Source organism: Eretmochelys imbricata, chromosome 19, assembly GCF_965152235.1.
Source record: "Eretmochelys imbricata isolate rEreImb1 chromosome 19, rEreImb1.hap1, whole genome shotgun sequence".
NCBI classification, from domain to species: domain Eukaryota; kingdom Metazoa; phylum Chordata; order Testudines; family Cheloniidae; genus Eretmochelys; species Eretmochelys imbricata.
The window spans coordinates 9,757,232-9,780,348 of record NC_135590.1 but is presented as its reverse complement, the minus strand read 5'-3'; the positions used below and the strand labels follow the sequence as shown (position 1 = coordinate 9,780,348).

The 23,117-nt window shown below is 47.7% G+C and overlaps 1 protein-coding gene across 1 annotated transcript; it reads left to right on the top strand.

Moving 5' to 3' along the window:
• Positions 1 to 508: 508 nt before the first annotated feature.
• Positions 509 to 22,981, top strand: UBXN11 (UBX domain protein 11). The gene is made up of 13 exons (XM_077837892.1): positions 509 to 579; positions 1,306 to 1,416; positions 1,844 to 1,944; positions 2,836 to 2,890; positions 4,479 to 4,555; positions 6,047 to 6,161; positions 9,136 to 9,353; positions 9,647 to 9,724; positions 17,285 to 17,405; positions 18,459 to 18,562; positions 19,621 to 19,691; positions 20,906 to 21,052; positions 21,886 to 22,981. Exons 1-13 carry the CDS (start codon positions 534 to 536, stop codon positions 22,043 to 22,045), a joined length of 1,404 nt encoding a protein of 467 aa, XP_077694018.1. The 5' UTR covers positions 509 to 533; the 3' UTR covers positions 22,046 to 22,981.
• Positions 22,982 to 23,117: the final 136 nt, after the last annotated feature.

Sequence of the window (23,117 nt, the reverse complement as noted above, 5' to 3'; positions counted from 1 at the left end):
GAGCTCCCTTCCGCACTCTGCACCCCCTCCTGCACACCGCACTCCTTCCCGCACCTCAACCCCCTGCCCCAGCCCTACATTCATGGCCCTGCATGCAATTTCCCCACCCAGATGTAGCCCTCGGGCCAAAAAGTTTGCCCACCCCTGTTCTATGGCCTTGTGGTGCAAGCTGATCCCTAGCTGGGATCAGGAGGAATATTGTACAATTCTGCATAGCACGGTTGACCAGGTTTGTTGTTTGTCTTTCTTTTGCTTGTCCCTAGTGCAAAGCAGCTAAAGTTAGTTGCGGCTTCCTGTGATCTTAATTGCTGCTAGGCTGCTCTGAATTTGTTGTTTGTGTGTGAGCTCACTCAGCACACAAAGCAAGAGGGGGCTTGTTTGATTTGTTTCTGTGTAGTGAACTGGTGAGAAAGTATAGGTGGTTGCATTTTAAGAACATTTTTGATGTAATTTAGAAGTCTGTTATCCCTCAAACAAATTACCCAGCCGATAATTAATCTGTCTGCTGTTTGTTTTCTGTATTCCCTATTCTTATGTGCAGGAAAAGGACAGTGCCATTTAAACTGAGTGCTTACAATGGTGAGTAAGGCCTTTCTCTTCCCTTTATGCATTTTTTACATTAAAGTGTTACGTGCTTAGTTCATTTTCTTGTCCTTGGTTTCTCTCTCCTTCCCACATCTGTCTTATATCAGATTAGTACGAATTAGTTTTCCCATCCCCAGGATTCGTTGGAACATGGTTAACTCTCTAAAATAATTTACAGTTCCAAATCAAGCTGCTTCCCTCATTTGTCCATGCTGTCACCTATGCTCAGAACACCCTCCCTAATGCAGAGCAAATTGCGTCTTCCAAATCTCTCTTTGAAACTCCCTTCTTCTGTGAGGCTCACAGACACTAATCCTGGACAGTATTATGCTGTCATCACCATTGTTCTAATGCGCAAACAGTCCCACCACTCACCTCTCTCACCCTCAGAAAAACATACTCTAAATTAGCACCATGGTCTGCTTCCCAGTATAGTTGTGTGTCCGATCATTGTCTGTCTGTTTAAAGTGTAAGCTCCTCAAGTTATGGACTGTATTGTCCTTTGAGTGTCATACTGTGCCGAGCACACTCTTGAAGCTTAATAATCATCACTTCGGAAGCCTTTGGGTGGGCGAGTGGGATTGTGCAACACCCTTTCCCCAACCCTCTCCTTCCCTGATGATACACCCCAGCATATTCCTCACAAGATTTTGGTGAGGCATCATCTAAAATGTGGACCTGGCCCTGCCTCTAATGCTTCTTTGCCTCTTTGATTCACAGAGGATGAAGCTGCGCTACTGAATGACATCCTGTCTCCTAGAACAAAGTTTCCAGTGCAAGACATTTCCCCTTCCTGCTCAAAGGGAACAGCAACAAAAACAAGTACCCATGGTAATGTCTCTGAAAGGACATTTGCTGCTGAGCCAGACACAGTGCTGGCATCAGGGTCTATAACCTTAATGGTCCATAGATGGTGCTTGATAAGTGAATCCAGCTACAGATTCTGGTGCTCATTTCACATCCCTGAACACTTACTTTTACCCAGTGTGCCAGTTGGTGATCTAGGGATGCATGCACAGTGTCTGCTGTAAGGTCCATATCTACCTCTGTTACTTTGGCCAGGGACTTGCAGGATTTATACACGGTGCCCACAGGACATCCATTCATGCTGTCTGCGAGGGCTAATCCAGGATTCCTGCACTATGCTTTCAGGCCATGTAATGTGGCACTGGATGATCATAAGGGTTCCCCTTGGTCAATTTAAAATTATAATTCTGAAGGTGCTTTTTTGGGTGATGTGTTGTACTTGTGCTTATAGGGGCAGCTCCGACTGACATGGAGCTCATGTCCTCCATGATGCAAAAAATTGCTTTGTTGGAACAAAAAGCAAAGAGCCAAGCACAAGAAATCCAGCTGAAGGTAAAAATGCCAGCCTCATTTGGGCCCTGTCTGAACAGTTCTAGCCATGTTAGCCAGAACCAGATCACACCTAGTTTGGGCTAAAATGGTGTAATTATTCTTTAGACAAGGCAACAGCTAGGCCTGTATCTTACTAATTACAGAAACCACCCACTGTAGAGGCCCAGTTGCTGTTACCACACTGCAGTAAGGAACAGTCCCTGTAGTGATCCTAGGAAAAAATGAGCCCTAACACCTAATGTCATTGACTCTTCTGCTTTGGATGTTTCTTTTCTTCCTTCCATTTTATAATGTTTGAGTTGATAAGAAGGCCAGAGGTCTCACTGAAGCAGACACACCCGATAGAAATGGGAATGGATAGTACCCTGTTGGTGTTATAGACACTTTAGGGTAAATAGTGTTTCTAGTGGCTAGAAGATCAGGACTCCTGAGTTCTAACCCCAGATTTGCCATGTACTTACTACTGACTTAACTTTGAGCCACACCCTCAATGGGGGGTAAGAAAGCATGAGCGCAACCTGCATAACTGGACTGTGTGTGAGAGGAGGAGCAACGATCATAGCGTCACTACTCCCCATCTCATGCAGGTGGGCAATGGATGGGCAGGCAGGGTGACTTGGTCCCTAGCCTACTTCTGGGACTGCGCAGTTATGTGCTATTCCCTTACTCGGGGCCTGTGGTAACTCCACAGTCCAGCCCTATGTGATCTTGGGACAGGCCGCACCCTTTCTAGACCTTACTTTGCCCATCCATAAAACAAGTGTAGTTAACCTACCTGGCTTCTGGGAGCAGAGTGGCTAAATCAGTCGGTATGTGAAAAGTGCTTTGAGATCCTCAGAGGAAAGGAACCAAGTGCAATCATTATTTTTGCCTTTTTTCTTGGATCTTCAGGCTAGAAAGGTTGCTGAACTTGAGAAGCAGGTGAAGATCCTTCAGAAAGGAAAAGGTAAATTGTTCTGTTCTTGGCACCCTCCTGTTTCCTGTGTGTGACTTACATTCTCTTCAGGTGCGTTTACACTACCCACGTTATAGCGAGGCTGCTGCAGCGCCAAACGAGGGGCGGTAGCTTTTTCACTGTGCGTGCGGCTCCTGGCGATAAAGCACTGTCTCTACTGGCACTTTTAAGCCTAAAACTTTTGTCACTCGGGAGGGGGGTGTTTTTTCACACCCCTGAACGACTGAAGTTTTAGAACTGAAAGTGGCAGTGTAGACACAGCCTTAGGCTCAGACCGTGCTCTTTTCCAGTACTGGGAGGTGCTGCTGTGGACCTCAGTACAGTCCTTTCCTTGGGGAAGCCCAGTTCCAGTACCCCGCCAAGGACAACTGTGAATTACAAACTCACTGCTTCATTTGCCAGCAGGTTTTCAGTTCATGCATACACCTGCTGCTGACTTTTAAGCTGCTGGTTTCTGGTGCAGCGCTCAGATGTCACAGTGACCTGCTTTCACTACGGTAAAGTGTTCCCACAAGACTGAGAACCTGAGCAGAAGATGGCCACGTAACCACTTGGTGTGTAGGAGTGGTCAGAAGAAACAAGGCTGGGAAGAGAGCAAACAAACCAGCGTTCAGATTTAAGCCGATTGAAGAAATAGGCCTTTTCCCAGCTAAATAAATCAAAAAGGCCTCTTACAGCCAAGGTTTACTGTGTGACTCAAAGGACTCTCACAGCCAAGGTTTCCCCTTGTCCCACATGTGATCTAGTTCCAAATTTCATCCAGCCTTGAGTGAATCTCTCCCTACAGTTGACTTCCCTCAAAGTCCCTTGGAATTCAGTAGTTCCCTCAAGCTGAGCCATGACACATTGGGTGGGATCAACAAAGGTACTTAGGTGATTAAACTCCAGATGTGGATGCCTTCATTTGGGGTTTATGTGCCTAAGTCCTGGTTTTGCTCCACTGTAATTCCCAAAATTCCTGATGAACCCTGTAGGGGCCTAAACTCACTCGGCACCTAAGTTTTTCAGAGTAAAAGTTCCCTAGGCGTCTGTGTTCCTGCCTATGGGCATGTGTACTGCTGCCTTCCCCCAGTCACTATGATGATTTCTTTACTCAGGGAGTAGGGTGTATCCACCTTGTCAAACTACAGACAGGGTTCATATACCCCATCATGTGGTGGTCACTCTATTCAGCACAGCAGAGTAGATCCAAATTCACCGGGTTGCTGACTTTTGAATAGATTCATAGATATGAACTGGGTAAGTCAAGTCACGCCCACTGTATTACTGCAAACAGCACCATTTACACATGAGCTCCTTCTGTGCAGCATAGAAGCTCACCAGTGTTGCCCATAAATAACTGCCAAATGTGTCTTTTCATCCATCCACATCTTTTTGGAGGTGACCCTGGTTGAACAGTCAGGGGACAGTTGGCAAAGAGTTGTGTTTTCAGCTTCTGTGCCTTGCCGACTCAAGTGCAGTTATTTATAGACAGGGGGCTGAGGATCCTTGTACTCCCTGACACTGATTATCTCAGCTCTTGTCTGAAGCTTTTTAGAGCAAAAATAAAACACCTCAGGTCTCTGTCTTTCCTCTGCAGATTCCCCAGAGTCAAGCGGAATAGAGGAACTGGAGGTGAAGTGTCTTCAGCTGCAGAATCAGGTCTGGGAAATGGAGGTGAGATTCATGGATGGACCCCCCTGGCCTCACCCTGTGCTCCCCTGGAATTGGCTTCCTGTTTCTTCAGTCCATAAATGTTTGGTTCTTACTAAGCTGCCAGTTTCAATATCACTGCCTGTTATTACAGCCTCTGTACAGAAGGAACAGGTTAAATGGAAGATGAGGGACATTCCCTAATCCCCTTCCCACTCCTTTTCCTTTGTCCCCTTTTGAATCTGTTTTGATATATGATGTAACACTCAATAATAATTAGCAGCTTGCTAATCGTAGCACCGCTCATTCTGAAGAAACCCAGGGAATTGTACATAGATTCTTAGACTGTAAGGCCAGAAGGGACCATTAGATCATCTACTCTTTCTGACCTCCTGTAAAGCATCAGCCATTACATTTTACCCAGTTATTCGTGTAAGGAGCTCAATAATTTGTTTAGCTAAAGCATATCTTGCAGAAAGATATCTAGTCTTGATCTGAAGACATCAAGAGTTGGAGAATCCATCACCCTGGGGAGCACTTCACTCACCTGTGATATGCAGTCATCTCTAGGGTGGAACACAGTAGCCTTTGAACAGCTCACAGCAACACTACACAAGATTGTAGGACAGAAAGTGAAGAATTATTTATCCAAATTGCAGTGTGGGGAACATTTATTAATACTATTACTACTTTGCATTTTAACTCATTTCATCCAAGGATCCCAAATCTGCTCTATTACTATCCCCATTTTACAGACAGGAAAGCTGTGTCACAGAGAGTCAGTGGCTCTTGATACATGCTCAGCTGTTTGATATGGAACCACAACACTTTCCTCTATAATACAAAATTGATGTCTGACTGAAACTTTAACCTGGTGATTAGAGCAGAGAACTGGGAGTCAGGACTTCTGGGTTCTTCTTCCAGTGCTGCCACTAATTTCACTGTGTGGCCTTGAACAAGTTTTCTAACCTCTCTGTCGTTCTGTTTTCCAGTGTGTAAAATGCAGGTAATTGTCCTGACTTAACTCACATTTAGTTGTGGGGTTTAAAAAATTAATGTTTGTGATGTACTTTGAGATCCTTGGGAGATAGGTGCTAAGTAAATATAGCACATCATTATTATTGACACCTGGCTAGATTGCATGCATTTTTAATAGTGTTTATATGCAAACACTTATGCCTCCTCCTTTTGATCTGTATGGCTTTAGTTTTGTTTCAGTCCCTTCTTTTGCTGTTCCAAGTTAACTGGCTGACTCAGTAGAACTGAAAACTCTTTGCAGTGATCAAAGACATGATAGACTGAGTACTGAATGATTGATCACTGTGGATAGATTCATACAACTTTTGGAGTCCATGACATGCTACTCTTCCTGCCCAGTGAGTTTTCTCACCCCCGCACCTTATAACAAGGTCAAACTTGTTCAAGGCAACACTCATTTTACAGCTCCCATTCCTGGCCTTTGATAGTCCCATGCTTCTCAAGCTAGTTCATCCTCTTCTCACCTTCCCCATGCAGCGGTTTCTGAATGATTATGGATTGATTTGGGTTGGAGAGAGGAATGAACAGCTGGAAGAGTTGAAATCATTGAAGAAGCAGGAAAATCTGCCATCAAGGGGTCTCTGGAAACCAGGTAAAGTAGCAATGCCCTTTGCTGAGGCAGACAGCCTGTCCCTCATGGGGTATTTAAAAAAGGCATAATATTCTCCAGATTGGAAAAACAGATAATTTGGGATTTATTAATCAATCAGATTCATGGCACGATAGGCCTTTGTGACTCCTCTTGAACTGCTTCATCGTGCCAAGACTTGTGCAGAGAGCTCTTAGCCCGTAGGTCATTCATTCAATTCTTATTATTTACGTAACATCTTAGCTGGGTGTGACCCTGGAAAGATGCACCTTTCTATCTGAAATGCCTGGTCCAAAAACCTGTTCGATTCATGTGTTTGGCTTTTTAGTTTGTGTTTAGAGATGAATTTTTAGTGCCCTTTATATAAACTTTATTAACATCTCTGGACACAACGGAGGAGGTTTTCAAAGGCGCTAATGAGAGATAGGTACCTAACACCCTTTGACTTCAGTCACCTAACTGCCCTTTGAAAACCTCCCCTCTGTTATCTGTAGAACAGGCACTATGTGGGCAGTAGCAGGTCAGGCTTCCCCCTTACTGCACTCCCCTCCCAATATGCTTCAACTCTAACCCGGAGAGACCTCCCCTAGGTCTAAGAGGGGAGCTTGGTGTCAATGACATCCAGCCTTTGGCTTCTCTGCTGAGGCTGTTGAGAAGGGGGCATGGGTGGTGGGTATCATAGGCTGGAAGAGGCTGAGCCTCCCCAAACAGCCAGGAGTGTCCCCACCCATGCTCTGCCCCCCGGCTCCCTCCTGCCAGTTCCTCTGTCCCGGTGCTGTAGCCCTGGCTCAGGTTGGGGCTGGGGCTGTGCTTCCCACATGGTGCTCCAGGGCTGGGGACGCTAGCCTGGGACAGGGGCCGGGGGCTGCAGTGGGGGGAGGAGGGGCTCTGGTGGGGGGCACAAGAGGGGACTTTGCCCGGAAGGGGCAGAGCTGAGGGCTAGCCAACCTTAGCCAGCGGTTCACACGCTGCCCATGGAAGGGGGCCTGTTAGGAATGATGGCTTCTGGGATCTGAACCCCCAAATCAACCTCTTTGCTTTAGGGAAAGACAAAAAACGGTCGTGTGGGATTTTCCAAAGCTTGTAAGTGTCGTAGGTGCACAGGTATCATTGCAAATCAGTGGGACTGGAAAATCCTACCCTTAAATGACAGAAAATGCAGTGAGGGGAAGGATTTTGTATGGCCAGAGCACAGTGTGGAAACAGCTTACAGCAGAGGTGAAGATACCCAGTGAAAATTAGTACAGCTTGATGCGGGGATGAAAGGGTCTAATGTTTTGCAGATAGCTCTGGATGCAGGTTGGGTACAGGGCCGTCCTTACCCATATGCAAAGTACACAGCTGCGTAGGGCACCAGGAAATTTTGGGCAGGAAGTGGAGCGACTCGGCCCCAACCTGCTCCGCGCCGCCAGCAAGTGCTGGGAGGCGGTTCCCCCCTGGCCCCCAAGCCTGCTCCTCCCCCCAGTCTGGAGGCCCCGTCTGGAGGCCACATGCACACACACCCTGTGGGGGGCTGTGTAGGGCACCAAAATGGCTAGGGATGGCCCTGGTTGGGTATGATAGGTCCCACAGACTTTCAAATGCTAAGGTCCTTCCCTGTTATGATTTCCTCATGATGATCCTGGGGTCTACATCCTAACCCATTTCAGTAGAAAGAAGACTTGCAATATAACACAAGCGGCACCAGGAACATAGTTTAGTAGCTGCGGATATTTTATAAAGCCCATTTCTTTTGTGGAGCTAATGGGTCAGCTATCAGGAAGAAAATCTTCAGAAGCAGTCCCCACACTTTGAATGTTTGGAGCCTGATTCCAATCTTAGGCAACGCAGACATGAAATGGGTGTGAGATCAAAATCTGGCCCTTTCTGTATGTATTAGGTGCATTGATTTGCCCCGATTGCCTGACCCCATCAAAGCACACTATTGTTCCCTTCCTCCAGCAGCCACGTGAGTGGTTTTGTTGGGAGCCGGTTGCATTGTGTTGAATCCTATAGTATTTAGTGATGGCTTTCTGATAAGTGGTAAGAGAGAATTATGAGAATATACTTGGGACTTGTAGCAGCCTCACCTTCAGAGTGCTGTGAAAAGCCCCCGCTACTTAACTTTCATAACTCCTTGAAGTAGGTAAGGGAGATGATCTCTGAATAGCAGTGGGCGTAAAGCACAGAGGCTATCATGTCAGTTCACTTGGCCTTACTTGCAGATTGATGCATTTACAGAGATTGTTTCCGCTTATTGATGCCATTTTTATCCTTTGAAGGATGTGTCAAAAGCAGAATTGAAAATATCAGAGGCCTCATCCCAGTCAACATCTCTGCACTCACTTCCTCTTCTCATATACTTCTCCCACTGTCATCTGCACATCTCTCCTGCTCTACCCCATAAACCTGGCATCCCTTTCTGAAGCACCCAAAAGACCTCCCTCTCGCCAATAATCCACCAGCAGGAGAAGGGATTGTCTAGAAAGAGCAATCTGCCTGAGATCAGTCAGTCAGCTGGTGTCCCATCTGTGTTCCCTGCAGCAGCCTGTGCTGAAGTTAACTGCTGGTCTAACCTAGGTTGTAAGCTCTTTGGGACAGGCACCTCACCTCCCTCTTTGTATTGTACAGCACCAAGCAAGGAACGATGCTAAGTACATTATAACCATCAAAATAATCAGGGCCTCCAAGGAGTGCAGGCTGTGGTATTGGCCGATGATGCAGTTTCATAAGTTGATAACAAGGGGACTGGTTCTCCACTGTGGTGTTATATACACCTGTGCAGTGTGGAAGCGAAACACTGCCATTCTGATGTGATAGCATTTCACACTCCCTTCCCAAAGGAGTAAATGACACAAAGTGGAGGCAGGTGGGAGCCAGGCCCAAAACCGTAGGGTTTGGGCAGCACCTTTAACATGCCCATGCAGGGATACGCGTGGATTCAACACTCCTGTCTGCAGGCTCCTCCCTGACGATAACTCTGTTTTCCTTGCTGTAGGTCACTCAACTGTTTCCAACTACCCAATCGATTTTGATTTAATTTTTGAAAACCTGAAAGATTTAAACATGCTGGCTGGGGAAGGTGTGTCTCAAATCGAACGTACAGCAGGAGGTGCGAGACTGAGGCAGCCCCAATCGATATCCCTCACTTTTTATCAGAATGGGATAGTCATGTTCAACGGACCCTTCCGGTCGTATGAGGAGCCGTCCACACAGGTATGGACCAATTCCTGGAGGAAGTCAAGTTATTGCCATCTAACTATTCCCTCAGCAAAGGCTGAGGGTGGGAGTGGGGAAAGGCTGAGGCTTGTGGGGGTCACTCTAGTCCCATCTGCCCCCCACAGGGCTTCGTGAGGAATGATGGTTGTTAGAGGATCTGCTAGTCTTTCCCAGTCAGAGATCCTGTGATGCCTTTGTAGGTCTCCAGGTCTGATGCAGGTGGAATGTATCAGCAGCGAGGTACTATGGAGTCTGAGGCCTGATTTTTAAGCATTCATGCTTTGTTTCAGCAATGTCTTCAGGATATCATGGATGGCTATTTTCCCTCAGAGCTACAGACGCGCTACCCGGATGGTGTTCCTTTTCAGGTAAGCAATGCAAAGCCCCTGCCATCTTCCTTTTAGGAGAAATCCCTCTCTCCATGCAAACTGCTTCTATCGTATTGTTTGCACCAGTCTGCAGGCCTTTCTCAACACGAAAAGCAGTTTGATGTTTCTAAACCCAGCCCACGTGCAGCTAGACTTTTGAGGTGGGGCATGCACCTGCTACAGCCGTTACAGGAAAGGGCTAGGCCTTTGTGCACTAGAACTGAACGGTTTGTCTGCTTCAATTAATCATGGGTTAGAAAGAGACAGTGAGGGCAAAATTTCTGAGTCACTAGAAAGCAGTCAAAGGCGGGAGGTGTGACGGGTTGAACCCCCTGGGGTGTCACTTGGTGTGCTGGGACACCACTGAGTCAAACTATTCTGCCAGCCTGGGCCCCTTTTTACCTGGTCTTGCTGGACTGGGCTCCCCAGCCTTTTCCAGCCAAGCGCACAGGCAGGGCCACACCCAGCTGCACAGAAAGACAGAGATCTGCACTGAGAAGGCTCAGCTTACGGGGCTTGCCACAGCACCCACATGTCTACCCCCACTCCTTTGGAGTACAAACCGAAAATTATATAAAATTCACCTCTTCCCTCAATGTGGAGGAGGGTGTATGCAACTTCTTCCCCCCCCCCCCCAGTTATTAGTCACATAAACTGGGTTGTATTATAAACCAGAAATAAATGTATTAGCTATAAAAGGTGTATTTTAAGTAGTTAAGGAGGTAGCAGACAGAACAAGGCAGGATTACTAAGAAAATAAAACACAGCACACAAACTAAGCTTAATACACTAAAGAAACTGGTTATATGTAAGTTCTCACCCTAAATGTGGTTCTAATAATCTTCACAGGTCAGACACCCTTGCAACCAGGGTCCAGTTCTTTCCCCCAGTTCAGTCTTAGGGTACATCTACAGTACGAAATTATTTCGAAATTATTCTGTTCGAATGTTCGGAAGCTATTTTTATACGTTTGGTCTTCTGTGTCCCCACTAAAGTGCGTGAATTCGGTGGAGTGCGTCCACAGTACCAAGGCTAGCATCGAATGTTGGAGCGGTGCATTGTGGGTAGCTATCCCGCAGTCCCTGCCGCCCATTGGAATTCTGGGTTAAGCTCCCAGTGCATGATGGGGCAAAAACATTCTTGTGGGTGTTTCTGGGTTTGTGTCGTCAGTCGCTCCTCCCTTCGTGAAAGCTACGGCAGACAATCGTTTCGCCCCTTTTTGGCGTGCAGACGCCATACTGCTTTCAGCAGACGGTGCACTGCTGCTTTCCTGCTACTATGAATCCACCTCTCATTTTCTCTCATCTTCCTATGTAATCTCTACTATCTACTCTTTCTCTTCCTCATCGAACGCTTCCGCCGCCAGCTCTGCTCTCCCGCTATTGTCGCGCTTCTGAGCTTCTCCATGTTGTCTGTCCTGGCCCCCGGCTCCGTAAAAGCTACAGAAGACAACCATTTCCCGCCTTTTTTCGGCTACCGTGAACGGAACAGCACCTCTTCCGCTGCCACTCTGCTCTCCTACGTTTTGCGCCCTTTTTCCAGGATTACCCTTGCAGGCGCCATAGCCATGGAGCCCGATCAGATCTCTGCTACAGTTTTGACCATTGTAAATACCTCGCACATTATCCAGCAGTATGTGCAGTACTTGCAAAACCAGGCAAGGAAGCAACGACAGCGTAATTATGGTAGTGATGAGGACATGGACACAGATGTTCCTAGAAGCACGGCATGTGGCAATTGGGAGATCATGGTGGTATTGGGCCAAGTTCATGCCATGGAATGCTGATTCTGGGCACGGGAAACGAGCACAGACTGGTGGGACCGCATAGTGTTGCAGGTATGGGATGATTCCCAGGGGCTGAGAAACTTTCGTATGTGTAGGGCCACTTTTGTGGAACTTTGTGACTTGCTGTCCTCTGCTCTGAAGCGCAAAGACACCAAAATGAGAGCAGCCCTCACAGTTGAGAAGCGAGTGGCCATAGCCCTGTGGAAGCTTGCAATGCCTGACAGCTACCGGTCAGTCAGGAATCGGTTTGGAGTGGGCAAATCTACTGTGGGGACTGCTGTGCTGCAAGTAGCCAATGCAGTCATTGACCAGCTGCTATCAAGGGTAGTGACTTTGGGAAATGTGCAGACCATTGTGGATGGCTTTAATGCGCTGGGGTTCTCTAACTGCAGCGGGGCGATAGATGGAACGCATATCGCTATCTTGGCCCCGGAACACCGGGACGGCCAGTACATAAAGCTCAGAGGGTACTTTTCCATGATGCTGCAAGCACTGGTGGATCACAAGGGACGTTTCACTGACATCAGTGTGGGATGGCCGGGAAAGGTGCATGACACTCGCATCTTTAGGAACTCTGGTCTGTTTGAACAGCTGCAGGAAGGAACTTACTTCCCAGACCAGAAAATTACTGTTGGAGATGTTGAAATGCCTATAGTTATCCTCGGGGACCCAGCCTACCCCTTAATGCCAGCCTCATGAAGCCATACACAAGCACCCTGGACAGTAGTTAGGAGCAGTTCAACTATAGGCTAAGCAAGTGCAGAATGGTGGTAGAATGTGCATTTGGATGTTTGAAAGTGCACTGGTGCAGTTTACTGACTCGGTTAGATCTCAGCACAACCAATATTCCAATTGTAATTGCTGCTTGTTGTGTGCTCTACAGTATCTGTGAGAGTAAGGGGGAGACATTTATGGCGGGGTTGGAGGTTGAGGCCACTTGTCTGGTGGCCAGTTTCTCACAGCCAGACAACAGGGCGATTAGAAGAGAGCAGCAGGGCGCGCTGCCCATCAGAGAAGCTTTGAAAGCCAGTTTCATGACTGGCCAGGGCACAGTAAGACAGTTGTGTTTGTTTCTCTTAGTTACCCGCCCCCTATATATATGAAAGGAAATAAAGTCACAATTGTTTAAAAACCATTCTTTATTATTTGTTGCACAAAACATTGAGAGAAATCAGAAGCTAGACGGGGGAGAGGTGGGATATTGGGTTAGGGGGATGGAGGAGGAGGGAAGGACAAGTCCAGAAACCAAATAAAAATTTAGGGTATACCCGCTTTCTGCTGCTTGTGCAATCCTCTGGGGTTGACTGTGCGGGTCCCCGTAGCCTCCCCACCCCCCACCGGTGTTCTTGGGCATCTGGGTGAGGAGGCTATAGAACTTGGGGAGGAGGGAGGGCGGTTATACAGGGGCTGCAGCGGCAGTCTGTAGTCTTTCTGCCTTTCCCGCATTAGATCCACCAGACAGCGGAGCGTGTCAGTTTGCTCCCCTATGAGCTTGACCATAACATCCTGCCTGCTCTCATCGCGCACATCCCTCCTCTCTTCGTATTCATGTAACGCTTTACGCGACTCCACAATTGTTTGCCTCCACGCATTCAGCTGGGCCCTATCAGTGCGGGAGGACTGCATGAGCTCCGCAAACATGTCGTCCCGAATTTGTTTTTTCCACCTTCTAATCTGGACCAGCCTCTGGGATGGAGTAGATAGGGGCCACGTTGAAACATTTGCATCTGCTGCGGGAGGAGAAAAAGGGAGGGTAGTATTTTAAAAGAGACATTTTAGAGAACAAAGGGGACACTCTTTCTCAGTGAAACAGGCAATTCATAGTACACAGCACATGTTCTTTCTGTACAAGGTCTCATTTTGCCTCTTATACTGAAGTGCCTGCCGCTTTGGTGTGAATAAGCCCCCACATGCAGCCGGGCAACAGAATTCAGCTTGCAGGCAGCCATGGTAAGCCCTAGGGGCACATGGGGTTCTGCTTCTTCCGCATTCATTTCAGTGTTTTCAAACTGCCGGGCCCCCTTTACCGTAGCAAGCAATGCCTGGTGGGTTTGCATATAAAAGGAGGGCCTGCGGGCTCTCTGGGATGATCGCTTCACACAGCACTCTACCCCCCACACCGCGTGGCTCTGAGCAGGGATGAGCCCTTTAAACTAAATGCAAACAACCCAGCGCAGCTGGGTTTCCCCCCACCCCTCACTGTGTGGCTCTGATCAAGCTCTCACTCACCAGAAGTGCCTTCTCCAGGATCACGGTCTGGGAGCATGCCTTGGGAATGGGGGGAGGCTATTGGCTCCAGCATTAAGAACAGTTCCTGGCTAGGGGGGGAAACAGATTCCCCATTTGCCGTCTGTGCACTGTCCTCCTCCTCCTCCTCCTCCTCCTCTTCGTCCTCCAAAAACTCATCCTCCTCGCTCCGTGCTACTCCCCCCTTGCAGGTGTCCATGGTCAGTGGTGGGGTAGTGGTGGCGTCCCCCCCATAACTGCATGCAGCTCATGGTAGAAACGGCATGTATGGGGCTGTGACCCAGAGCGCCCTTTCGCCTCCAGGCTTTTTCTATACTTGCCTGAGCTCCTTGATTTTTGTACGACACTGCTCTGTGTCCCTGGAGTAGCCTCTTTCCGTCATGGCCCTGGAGACTTTAGCGTACGTATTTGCGTTTCTTTTTTTGGAACGTAGTTCTGCCATAACAGATTCATCTCCCCAAAATGCAATGAGATCCAGTACCTCCTGGTCGGGCCATGCTGGAGCTCGTCTGCGAATCCAGGACTGCGTGGTCGCCTGTGATGGTGGACTGTGTTGATGGTCACCTGTGCTGATGGTGACCAAACAGGAAATTCAAAAGTTCCTGGGGCTTTTACTGCCTACCTGGCTAGTGCATCAGAGTTGAGAGTGTTGTCCAGAGCGGTCACAAGGGAGCATTCTGGGATAGCTCCCGGAAGCCAATAATGTAGAATTGCGTCCACAGTACCTGTAACCTGTAACTGCGATCTCAATTTTAGCGCTACTCCACTTGCCGAGGTTGAGTACAGAAATCGGATTAAAGAGCCCTTTAAATCGAAAAAACTGGTTGGTCGTGTGGATGGATTCAGTTTTATTTCGAAGTAACTTGGCTAATTGTGAAATAACCGCGTACTGTAGACCAGGCCTAAGTTGTTTCCAGCAGTCATCTTGGGTGGGATAGCAGGGGAGAACTGAGGACCTGGATTATCTCACTCCCCACCCTTAAATAGGATTTGCATAAAGCAGGAATCCTTTGTTTCCTAGTTTGACACTCCTCCCACACACCAGCTTCTTGTGGAAAAGTACAGAATTCAAGATGGGTTCCAGTATCAGGTGACATGGTCACATGCCTCTGTAGGGCCCTTGTAGCCATTCTTCACAGGCTGACCCACAGATTCACAGGAAGGCCATCCGCCTGGTTTGGCTTTTCCATTGTTCTACCTGAAGTGTTAGCAGTGGGCGTCACTCAAAGTAGCTTAGCTGAAATACAGATACATAGTCAATATTCCTAATTTCAGATACAGAAATGATGCATGCCTACAAATAGGATAATCGCTGTTAGGGGGCTTATTCCTTCACCCACTTACTTCCCTGGTCCTTCTCGCATGAACAGAGAGCAACAATACCCGAAGTCCAAAGGTGCAAACAATTCGATGTTTATTGGGGTGAACTTCCAGCAAGCATGATTCCAGTTTCCTTCCTTAGTATCCTCCTTCCCAGCTCTGACACCACAGAGCCTTACACCTGAGTCCCTGTTCCCATTCCTACCCTTAGCCAAACATGATTCCAACTTCCTTACTCCCATTCCCTGTTCCCATTTCCCCCTTTAGCAAAACATGATTCCAATTTTCTTACCCCCATTCCCTGTTCCCATCTCCCTCACCCGCATGCCCACCCCCACCCCCCTACTTCCTGATTGACTGCAGACTATATAGTAAAACTTGAGTTCTGCTTTGCTATACCTTAACCAATCATTTTCCTGAAATTTAACTAACCAATCCTAACATATTGTAACATGATTATGTACCCAATTATATCCCACCACCTTAATTAGTTTACACCCAGCAAAATTAATTATACAGCAGACAGAAACAATCACAGAACCAGACAGAGATTATACAGACAAACAAAGCAAAGTGGGAACTATAATGTCAAAACAATACAGAAGTGAGGATTCCACATCCCAGCTATTGATAAGTGAGTTCTTGCCAGACAGGATGCTATCAAACTAAGTTTCCTTTTACATTTTCTAGGCACTTCCCTTTCTCTGGAGGTGATAGGGACTATCAGAACAGGATTGTATTCCTAACAGCCCAATAGCACCTTATTTCAATGTGACTAGTTTGGAATGTGAGGATGTGACCATTCACTTCCCAGTTTATGGCTGCCTCTGTTGCTTAGCCAAAGGCCTTAGCCTAAGAACAGGGCCTCAGACTGTCACAGTAAGAGAAGGCCCTTACACTGGCAAACAGTGGTTTTGATTCTTTCTTTTATACCTCTATAACTAGCCAAGTGATAAGAATACACCTAAATTCTTAGAGTATAGGCCTTTACAGACAGACCTGAATATCTATATCCTAACAATCGCATTCAGTAAATCGTAACCTTTCCAATGATACCTCACATGAGCCATCTTGCATAACGTATATCTCAGCTATGTCATATTCATATCATAAGCATATTTTCATAAAGAATATGGAATGACACGTCAGCGGAGGCAGCTGCAGAGGATATTATAATCCAGACCTTCACATATAAAATTAGGAAAACACATCCCATGGAGCTGTATGTGCTCAGCCCCCCTGGGAAATCAGGCCACTTCCGTGTAGGTGCCTAACTTTAGACACCCGATTTGAAAATGTTGGGCCTGCCACTGTGGAGGTTAGAGAGTCATGAGGGAATGGAAGATGCCCAGTGGGGACTTAGAGTACATCTACGCTGCAGTAAAACACCTGCGGCTGGCCTGTGTCCGCTCACTTGGGCTCGCAGGCCTTGGGTTGTGGTGCAGACGTTCAGGCTTGGGCTGAAGCCTTAGCTCTGGGACCCTCCCCCCTCACATGGTCCTAGAGCCTGGGCCCCAAGCCAAGTCCAAACAGCTACACAGCAATTGTATAGCCCTGCAGCCTGAGGCCGATGAGCCACAGGGGTTTTATTGCAGTGTGGACGTACCCAAAGTGGCCTTGTGCTTCTCTGACAGTTGTGTTTTGCTGAACTGGGTGGGACTGGGGACCATGGGGGGGCTGAATATGGTGCTTTTGCTTCTTTGGGTTCAGAGAGACATCTGGTGGTCCTGGCTGCTTGCACATCCCTTCTTCTGTTAGCACAGATCAAGGCAAACGCCTGGGTGAGCCTATCGATAAAAAATAATACTTTACAATTTCACATCACCTTTTATCTGAGGATCAATTTTCATAGATGGGAAAACTGAGGCACAAAGCAGGATCAAATCACTGTACAAATGTGTGCAAGGCTGGAGTGATCATCTGCCTTAGGGTCTGGATGTGATATTGAACTGCTAACTAGAAGGGTTTTAGACTTGAAGGGACACAGGTGTGGGTTTATTTTTCTGGAGGGTCTAAAAGGATCTGCAGACAGCTTCCTTTATAGGGGTTCTATGTTAGAACCACCCTCAGGAGGAATTAACTGTCTCTGTTAGTTGTTTGTTCTTGTTTTGTTCTTGCTGCTTACCCTTTAGTGTGCTCTGATGCAGTGAGAGCTGGGTCCTGGAGGCAGACAGGCTTGCTAATGACAGCTAGCGTTAATTTAACAGGTAACTGACAGAAGAGACGTTTTCTTTCGGGAGAGGCAGCTACCAGAGAACTTTCCTGGCCAGGGGCAGGTAGTTGGCCATTTGAAGTCAACTGAGGTAAAGGAAACCAGTGAGATCCCAGGTGAGTCTTTTGCCATTCCCACTAATCCCTGGAGATCCCCTACTTAGCCCCAAAAGAAAGAATAAATAAAGCCCTGGTGAAGCCTGGCAACAGGCATCCAGTTACTAAGGAGTTAATTCTGAGAGTCTCTGAGTTGCATGGTGACGTTCTGAGAGGAGTGTTATGTGTGTGCTTCCATGTGCTGCTGCAGGAGCTGAGAGCTGCCCCAACAGTCAGTTTCACGGAGATCACAGCAGCAAACAGTCCTGAGACTTGCCATTCATAAAATACCACAGTTTGGGCAGTTTTCCCAGACTGTGCATGAAACCCACCCACTTTCTGCATGAAACCCAGAGCTCATTCTCAGCAGAGGTCTTTCCAACATCGCCCACTTGAGACATTCAGAAGAATAGCGTGGGTGACGGCCTTCAGGGACTGGGCCTTCAAACAAACAATTGTTCTATTGCAAGTTACTTATTTAAGTGGACATCTTCCCCCCTCAAGATGCCAACCTCGTCTTCTCCATCTCCGATATGTCACAGCACATCTCCAAGCCCTGGGGGAAAGACATATTATTTAGGACGATCTCACAGGTCCCTTGTTTTCCTTCTGCATTCCAGAAATCTGCTCCAACAGTTGCCAAAAATGACTCTCTCAGACTGAAAATTAAACTGCTCTGGCTAGATCTTGGAAGGTCTGGTGACATATGTTCTGACATGTAGTTGTATAGTGGGAGTAGTCATGGTTATGGTTATGTATGTTCCTGGACAGCCATATATGGCAATATATAATAATCTATGCATATGCATTTCCCATCAGCAATTGTATATCGCCCTGTTATTTATTAGCTGTGAAGAGCTGCTCATATACTGTGGAATTTGGATCACATGCCTTATGGGTGATTCTAATAACACATTCCCAAAAGGGAACTGTCCAAAGTGTAATTCTGATGAGCCCAAGACGTGGAACATTTTAGTATTCGTTTAATTGCTTGGTGTGATGTGATACATATAGGATTCCCCTTCCTGCTTCCCCTCCCTGTCTCTCCCCCCTGTTCCCCCCCTCTCGTGGCAGGTCCCAAGCTCTCATCGGAGCAGTTTCTGAACAAACTTCCAAAATCCTTGATCCGGGAGGGACAAGTGATTGATATCCGAGGGCCAATCAAAGAAACTCTGCAGGTATGACAGAGCCCCTGCATGCACTGAGTCTTAATGACTAGGCTATGCTTAAAATTAAGGTTGACCTAACTATATCTCTTAGGGGTGTGAAAAACACCTCTGAGCTCAGAAGTTAAGCTGATCTCACCCCTGGCGTAGACACAGTTTGGTCAATGGAAGAACACGGCTCGGGCAGTGGATTACCTACAGTGATGGGGAAAACTCTTTCCGTCGCTGTAGGAAGGGTCTACACTATGATGCTACGAGTGGAATAGCTACAGTGCTGTAGTGGAGCTGCTGGTAGTATAGACGTTTTCTGAGTCTGCAGTTACGCTGGCGTGAATCAACAGTAACTCTACGGAAGCTAACAACCTTACGTAGGTGCAAATAGAATCAGAACTGGGCCCTTTCTCTTGAAAAATCTTCAACCTCCTGAAAAGACTCCAGCAGAAAGCATGAGATGTATTTTCACCAGGCCCTTTCATCCCTTTCTGGAACTGTATCGTTTCTACCTGAGGGGGGGGGAAATCATTCGTAACCCATCTGATGATTGAGTAAACATTTCAGTGAAGTTACTGTCTCGGGTGTTCGATCTAGATCCTGTCATTTTGCTTGAAGGGGAGCAAGTAGTTTCCTCAGATCAGTGTAATTATGATAATTAAACTTGGTGCCCATACAGAACATTTAGAAGGAAATAGACCAATCTAGCTTTATTGGATTAAAACGGACGAATCAATTAATGGGGGAGTTAGTTGTTAGATTAGAAGAAGCCCCAGCCAGCACCAGGACCAGGCCAGGCAGATTTTTTAAAAATAAATAGTTTAACTAGGTACAAAGTGTAGAAGCCATATTGACCATTTGCTGGAGAAACCTGCCTGCCTGGCGCTGTGCAAGCCTGCTGCATCCTGTTGGGAGCAGCAGGGGAGAGGGAGCATGGAGAAGCCATTGGCCTTGTAGCTGGTGGGCTCAGGAGGAGGGCACATTCTCCACCTGTGGTCAGAAAACGGGGGACTAGCCCCCATGTATTAATCCAGGAAAGCTGGGCCAATAGTATCTGAGGTTTCCCTGGTTGGTTTCAGGGCTCTGATGGGACAAGTAGCAATGAAGTGATCCTAGTGGAGACGCCCAGCCTTGCAGCAATGAAGGAGAGGTAAAGGGCAGTGGTTCCCTCAGCAAATGCACGGTCAGTCTCTCCTGTCCATCCACTAGCCATCAGAGGCAACCTGCAAAGATTTGTTTTAATGGTTTTTCCCATTTTTGCTGCTTTCTGATGGATAAAGAGGGCCTGGAAAGGGAGGGTTCGTTTGTGTGGTTTAAAGCAAAAATTCAAGAGTTTTTTCTGCTTGGTTTTTACTTCAGAAATAGCAGGAAGGCCAGGTTTGATCTTTCCTAGTTTTGGGAGGCGTCTGAGATTTTTATGATGAATCCCGACATCTTCAGCAAAGGCTTCCTTCATTCAAAATGTTAGCTAGCCCTTGGTATTGAAAGGGTGTTCACAAGAACAAGCAAAACCCAAGGAGTTTGAACCAGTCTGGCTATAAATTCTTCCTTCTCTCAATTTTCACCCTCTGAATGGGAAAGTGCCTCCAGAGAAGAGATGAGCAAATGGGGTCACCATTTCACTAGTTCTCCCGTAGTCAGCGAGTCTTCCAGGCTAGACAAGACTTAATTTCTAATGTCACCATAAACCAAGCAGAACTTTGTATTTTAAAAGGCAAATAAACAACCCTACCAAGCAGCCTTGATCCAGAATAAGGAACAAAAAAAGAGCACCAGCTTATCTCCGAAAGTGAAAGAGCAGCCTTGCATGATCAGATAGGCTACAACCTCTCCCTCACGCAAAGGGGTAGGCGGTTGGGGCTGTCTTTCTACATTCAGCTATTTCAAAGGCATGTAGCACTTTGTAAGCCATTTTGGCCTATTTGCCCACAAGCAATCAGGGTTCAGGGAACTGCTAAGGGTATGTCTACACTGCAGAGCTGAAGCTGCAGCGCTGTAAGGTCTCCCGTATAGCCGCTCTATGCCGACAGGAGGGAGCTCTCCCATCCGTATAATTAAACCACCCCCAACGTGCGGCGGGAGAGCGTCTCTCACCACCACCATAGCACTGTCCACACCGGCGCTTCTGTCTGTGACACTTACGTCAGTCAGGGGGATTTTTTTTTCACACCCCAGACTGACAATAGTTTTACCAGCTAGTGTAGACATTTCTGTAGATTTTTAAGGTACCGTTCTCTATTCCAGCACCTCCCTTTTCCCTTTGGCTCTCTCCTGATGCCCTATCCAGCCTAGGCCACTTAGCATTGCCTGATCAGTCTCTGTAAAATTGCTGTTTCTTGTCTAACCGGCTTTTATGGCTGTCAGGTTGAAGGCAGACGAACAGGACCAGCCTCCAGCCCCCAACATCTCCACTCTCCGAATAAAATCTGAGAATGGGGAGCAGACATACATTGTAAAAATGCTCTTCACAGAGACCATAGGAGACCTGCGCCGGCACCTCGCCCAGAGCAGGTAGGTATAGGGAGAGGAAAGAGGGGTTTTTGCAAGCCAGGTCAACGACTCCACCCCACTGAGTCAGGCCACAGCAAAAACTGGGCCAGTGGCATTTCCAGATCCTGCTTGATCCCTGGAATTGAGCCGCCTGAAGAATACTCTACAGTGTAAGTCCAGCAGGTACAGGATCACAGTGCCTCTGCCTGCCAGATGCTGAGCCCCCTCAGCATACAGTGATGTTAGTGGGGGTTGAAGGTGCTTGTCACACTCAGCACCTCCAAAGCGGAATCAGGATCAGGCCCATGGTTTGGGAATTGTGTAGAGATTTCAGATCCTACCTCCTGCAGGGAGCGGACATCTCCATAGTCTTCCATGTTTCTGGCTCTTGTATTTCAGTAGGTCCCAACTCATCCTTACCTCCTGCAGTGGTACCTGGGCATGTCGTTGTTGCCTCTGCTCCCCACACCCACTCCCCAGCAACCCTCACCTTGACTGTTGCCATGCCCTTCTCACAATCCACTTCAAAACTGCCCTGGTTCTTAACATCCTGGAAGCAACTCTGGCCTACCAGAGGCACCTTGCGTCTTCTGTCCCTGCTCCCTTTACAGGACGTAGCCCTGTCTGGCCTAAGCTTTGTGTGCCTGGTGATCTGTAAGAGCTTTCCCCGCTGTAGCTGTTGCTGTCTGGAACAGCCTTCTACGGGCTGGGCTTTCCATCTCAGCTGGAAACACCTCTGTTCCTCATTAAATGCTGTAGCCTTCTGCTCTTGTGTAACCCTGCAACTAGCTTATTCCCAGCTGCTTTGTGGAAGGAACATGGCTCACAGGAAAGATTGTACTGTTCTTTCCTAGGGGTGGAGAATCACAGCTGTATGAGATCATCAGCACCTTTCCCCAGAGAGTGTATGCTGACAACTTCATGACCCTGCAGGAGTGTGGACTGATTCCCAACGCCTCCCTTCTGCTACGGGAAAAGATCCCTTCAGCCAAGGAGGGACAGGGCCACAGATAGTTTAACAGCTTCAGATGAGCCAGCTGGCCTTGCAACTGCTACTTCACATGAAGCAATTTGCTTTCCTCCACCAACATCCCCTTCTCCATCAGGCTCTGTGCTAAGGCAAGAGGACAATCAGATAAGCTACAACCTCTCCCTTACTCAAGGGGGACGGAGGGTGCGGTTATCTTTCCAGATTCAGTTGAACTTCATTGTTACCTGGGCCTACCACCTCCTGTAGGCAAAGCAAGTGGGAGAAATAGCCCTGGAGATCTAGCTCCTACCTGCACTATGGGTGAGAGAACTGTAGTGACTCAAGGCCACACACCCTGCCAGTCTGGATCCTACTAGCCTCTGGGGGCTGCCTTTAGAGGCCTGCTGGGCCTGTGGCCTCATCACATGGCAGCCTACCTGTGTAAATATTATCCTGGGGGACTTCTATCCAAGCTGGGTTTCTCACCACCGTTGCTGAAGGTCACATGATCTTTTTGCCCCTGAGAGGCTGCAGTGAGTTCACTTCAACACCTGTGCCTTCATCTGCAGGTCCCTTATGTCTACACTGCAATAAAAAAACTGGCACCACTCTCAGAGCCCACATCTGTTGAGCTGAGCTCAGGATGGGGGGCTACAACTAGCAGCATAGATGATCAAGTGTAGTCTGGAGCCGGAGCACTGAGACCCACCCCGCTTGCAGAGTTTCAGAGCCCAGGCTCCAGCCCAAGCCTGAATGTCTACACTGCAATCTTTAGCCGGTGAGCCTGAGTCAGCTGAGCCAGGCCAGACATGGCCATACCATGGTCTTTTATTACAGAGTAGACAGAGCCTTCAAGAACTAAGTTTATATATAGTATAGGTGAAATGCTGTGAGGGCCCTCCCAGCTAGGTTACAGTCCTGTTTCCACATGCATCTGCGCTCTTCATTAGGGCTAGATTCCGATCTCACGCTGGTGTACAAATGGGCTTAACTATTAAAGTCAATAGTGTTAAACTGGACTGAGTGGAATCAGGCTGAGTCCTTTGCAGGGCTGAGACACAGCCAGAGCCACTCCAGCGAGGAGGTGCCAATACTTTCATTTCCTCTACATGAAAC

Coding starts and splice junctions, on each gene's coding strand:
- UBXN11 (XM_077837892.1), top strand. CDS start 534: ATGTGCAGGAAAAGGACAGTGCCATTTAAACTGAGTGCTTACAATG. Junction 1,417..1,843: donor AACAAAAACAAGTACCCATG/GTAATGTCTCTG, acceptor TTGTGCTTATAG/GGGCAGCTCCGACTGACATG. Junction 17,406..18,458: donor GGAAACCAGTGAGATCCCAG/GTGAGTCTTTTG, acceptor CTCTCGTGGCAG/GTCCCAAGCTCTCATCGGAG.